This window comes from Haemorhous mexicanus, chromosome 12, assembly GCF_027477595.1.
Source record: "Haemorhous mexicanus isolate bHaeMex1 chromosome 12, bHaeMex1.pri, whole genome shotgun sequence".
In the NCBI taxonomy this organism is placed as follows: domain Eukaryota; kingdom Metazoa; phylum Chordata; class Aves; order Passeriformes; family Fringillidae; genus Haemorhous; species Haemorhous mexicanus.
In genome coordinates, this window is record NC_082352.1 from 4,078,873 (window position 1) to 4,082,654 (window position 3,782).

The following is a 3,782-nucleotide window of genomic DNA, read 5'->3' on the forward strand; positions in this document are numbered from 1 at the left end:
TGCTGCTCCATCACTTAAAGACTTATTTTCTGAACAGTGAAGAGCTTGAAATACTGGCTGCACTTTAGAATTGCCAGCTGTGCACCTGTAATTTCAAACACCCTGTGCCCCAAGTGCAAACACAGGCCACACCAGCCTGGAAAATTCTGTGCTTTATTTGGGGACCCTGACATATTATACATATATGTACATACATTTCATGTGGAGAAATTATAGAAAAAAATATGATTTGAAAAAGGAGGCAATTAAGGTGAAGGTGTAAACATCTGTTTATATTCTGGTTTGCATTTTTCCCTGCTCTTCAACCAATTGTTTGCTAGCAGGTAAGTACATATAAACAGATGCCACCTGAATTTGTCACACAATTCAACTGATGTGACTGTGGAAATATCTAGGCCCTCAAATTAATATAAATCTTCAAAAGGTTTGGAGTAGTTGAACATCAAGTAATCCATATAGTAAAAGTCATAGCTTTGCTGTCGTTGAGAAGGAGAAAGCTGTGCAAAATACTGTTGGGTAATTTTAGTGGTAGTTCTTTCTTCATTGGAGTGACGATCTTTAAACTTGGGGAAAGTTAAATTTTGTGGAGCACCAATTAAGTGCAAGAAAAAGTTTGCATCTTCTTCCATACTTTCAAATTTCCCAACGAAGTCGTAGTCTATTAAACACGGGCTGCACAGCCTGTTGACATGATCCCAGTGAATATCCATCCCCACTGGCCTGTGTACATCCAGCAGATACTGAATGAACTCTTTAAACTTGACTCCAGAGCCTGTCCTTAGAGCTTCTTTGGTGGCATTGACACGGTACCTGGAAATGATGGCTTTCCCAAAGACCGGGTGGTAGTAGTTGTTGGGATGTTCAAACTTGTCCCGAAATGCAGACACCAGCTTTTCAAAGGGCTCACGAATAAACAGCATTTTTGTGTAAGTGCTGAGCCTGTGGTAGATCCCCTTGTGGTCAAAGCCATCCAGCCTTTTCAGGTAGTTTCCGTAGTGCACGGTGTTGTGCTGGATGTCCTTTGTGGAGGAGGCCAGCCCGTTCAGCACCATCAGCACCCGCTTCCAGTTAGAGCAGCCAGCTTTTGGCACCTCACAGTACAGAACCCTGTATTTATCCTCTACAAATATCCTAGACACGTGATAAGGAGTGATTATTCTTCTGTTGTTACTCTTGTATTTTGAGCAAGTTTCCCTCATAATCCGCTTCCTTTCTCCTTGGATCTGATAGAGACTTTTCCACTTGCTGTTGTTCCTGTCCTCGTATTTGAGCGTGGGCAGGTTGAGAATGGAGCTGTTCATGGAAATCAGAATTGGGCTCTTTTTAATGATAAACCTCCTCCTGCGTTTATGGAGCTTGATGGAATTAATTTCTTCACCTTTCTGCTGATCTTTCATAGCAAACATGATGCTGCTTTGCCTTCTGTCGGTGCTTTGAAGCTTGGTGGGCACACTTTCAGATGGCTCCAATGAATCACTCTGCTTAACTGTTGCTGCTCTGTCTGCAGTACTTTTTCTTAATCTTCTGTCCTGGTTATTGCTGGAAACACAGTCCTGCTGAGGAAAAACAGATTAAAGATATTAGTAAATGAGAGATTGTCACTGCTTACAGCTTGCACCACTTCACGTGGATCTGTGGTAACTTTTGGAACTGTACAACAAAACGTGTTGTCACGAGCACTCAGCACTGAGCTGTGCCTCTTCTCTTCTCCCCTTGTTCTGTGCTTACAGGAAACTCAAAGGCAGAGATGAACCTCATCTAAATTTCCAGTAAATTCTAGTTCCTATTTGGATTTACCTGTATTACTGTATTTTAGGTGGTGGACCCAGACCTTGACAGATACTTTTGTCTTAGATATTGCTGAAATTTCTATAAAATGTATCTGATTATTTTGAGGACTTGCTTACTTATTCCAGACTGCCCCTGTTGTCACACAAACTGAAGGGTTTGCCTGTCTGGGCTGTGTGTTTCCCACCACCACCCCCACATCAGTAATTTATCTTTGCAGCGAGGGCAGATTGGCACAGAGTGAAGCCCAGCAGGGAAGGGAGGGGGTTTGTAGGGTTTGCAAGGTAGAGTGAGATGTCAGTGTGGGCAGAGGGAAACAGGGGGGTGTCAGTGAAAATGCAGAGGTTTGGCACACAAGAAGTGGGTTTGGGGAGGGCAGGATGAAGGGGACCCCAAAGGGAAGCTGGAGTGAGCTGGGCCTGGGGGCAGAGCAATGGGGACAGTGAGAGGTGGGGATGAAGCTGGGGCTGGGGTTAGATCAGCAAAAAAGGAGTAACTACAGCAGGTCTGTGGGTCAGGCTTCTGGGACTTGCTCTTTTTCTTTGGGGGATCTCTCTGTTAATACTTCTGCATACAGCCCAGGAGTGCTCCATCACTTCCTGCTTTTCCAAGTGGCTGAATTAAATCCTGTCTATGCCTCTAGGATTAAAATGATGTTCTGGTCACTGTTCAGCTGTGTGTCATCCCCATTTTGAGGTCACCTGGATCACAGTAGTATATGAACCACCATGGAGTATTTCAACAGAGGAGCATATGTAGTTGCAGAATGTTTATTGCTGACCCAAATTACTCAGTTAGAGGGCTTACAATTTTAAATTTAAATTTTTGATTTTCAGTGTTTCCTCAATGGTATTTAAAACAGGCTTAAAAATAAGATATTGTGTGAATTTTAAGGTGTACAGTTGGGGATTAGAAGGGTCATGCTCTTTCAGGGTGCTCTTTAAGATTAAATCTTAATCAGTTTTACAAGTCTGTGTTGTCTGAAAAAAAGCAATGCAATGGGTGACAAACTTGTTCTGTCATGGAGGTTTTATCTGGTCACATTCTTGTTAAAGGTCAGAGAATAAAAAAGTCTCAGAAAAGAGATTCAGGATTCATTACAAAAAACATTGGTGACAAAAAACCAAAAAAAATCAAATTATATTTTGGAGGTGACATGCTTACATTGATAATTACCATACAAAACTTGAACACAACAGATCAGTATTAAACAAAAGTTTTAGGACACTTGCAGAATTCAGGTTGGATGCTCTGGCAGGGAAGGTGGTGTGCAGCCTGGGAAACCAACTGATCATTTGTTATGCAAACCACTATTCAGTGGTTGGGAGTGATTGTTCCTCACCTTCAGAGGTTGTTTCTGTGGTCAGAAATGTGTTTGTCTTTGTAAATACCAGATGTATTTCTAAACATTACCCTTTACAAGACTGGCTGTAATTCAATCCTATTTACCCATGACATGGCTGGTATTTAAAGGTTATCAAATTCAGGCTTCCTGGAATTCTGGACCTTTAATGATGCTGAAGATCACCCTGGAGCTTTTGGGCCACCTGAATGCCTCCTGTCAGGGCAAGCCTGGATGCAGAAGGTGGGGCTGGGGCTGCAGGGGAGCTGTCAGTAAAACCCTGAATGAGGGATGTGGGACTCCAGGGGCTCTCCAAAATGCAGTTTATTCCATCCTAGGTGTTACAGCAGTCCAGGGTCGTGGGTGACAGAGCTGTGCCCACAGCTGTCAGCTCCAGCTGCAGGCAGGCCTGGGGACCCTTTGGTTTTGGTTACAGTGCATTCTAGACTTTTCTTTGCTTGAAATCTGAATACAGTAGAACCAATCTATACCTTAACTTTTATCTATAGCCTATCATAGCTCCTGTAATTACCATATTCATGTCACTGCTCTCCAATCACTCACAGTCAGTACATCACAGTTTAAGCTAGAAGTTGTTTTTCAGTTTTCCTGCAGTGGAAAATTCTGAGACCCTTTTTTCTACTTGCCACAT

At 42.8% G+C, this 3,782-nt stretch overlaps 1 protein-coding gene across 1 annotated transcript; it reads right to left on the reverse strand.

Annotated features, from left to right (window-relative positions):
- Positions 1–245: 245 nt before the first annotated feature.
- Positions 246–3,246, reverse strand: CHST8 (carbohydrate sulfotransferase 8). Its single transcript, XM_059857728.1, has 2 exons — positions 3,238–3,246; positions 246–1,556 (listed from the first exon to the last, which is right to left on the reverse strand). Exons 1-2 carry the CDS (start codon positions 3,244–3,246, stop codon positions 405–407), a joined length of 1,161 nt encoding a protein of 386 aa, XP_059713711.1. The 3' UTR covers positions 246–404.
- Between the last annotated feature and the right edge of the window lie 536 nt (positions 3,247–3,782).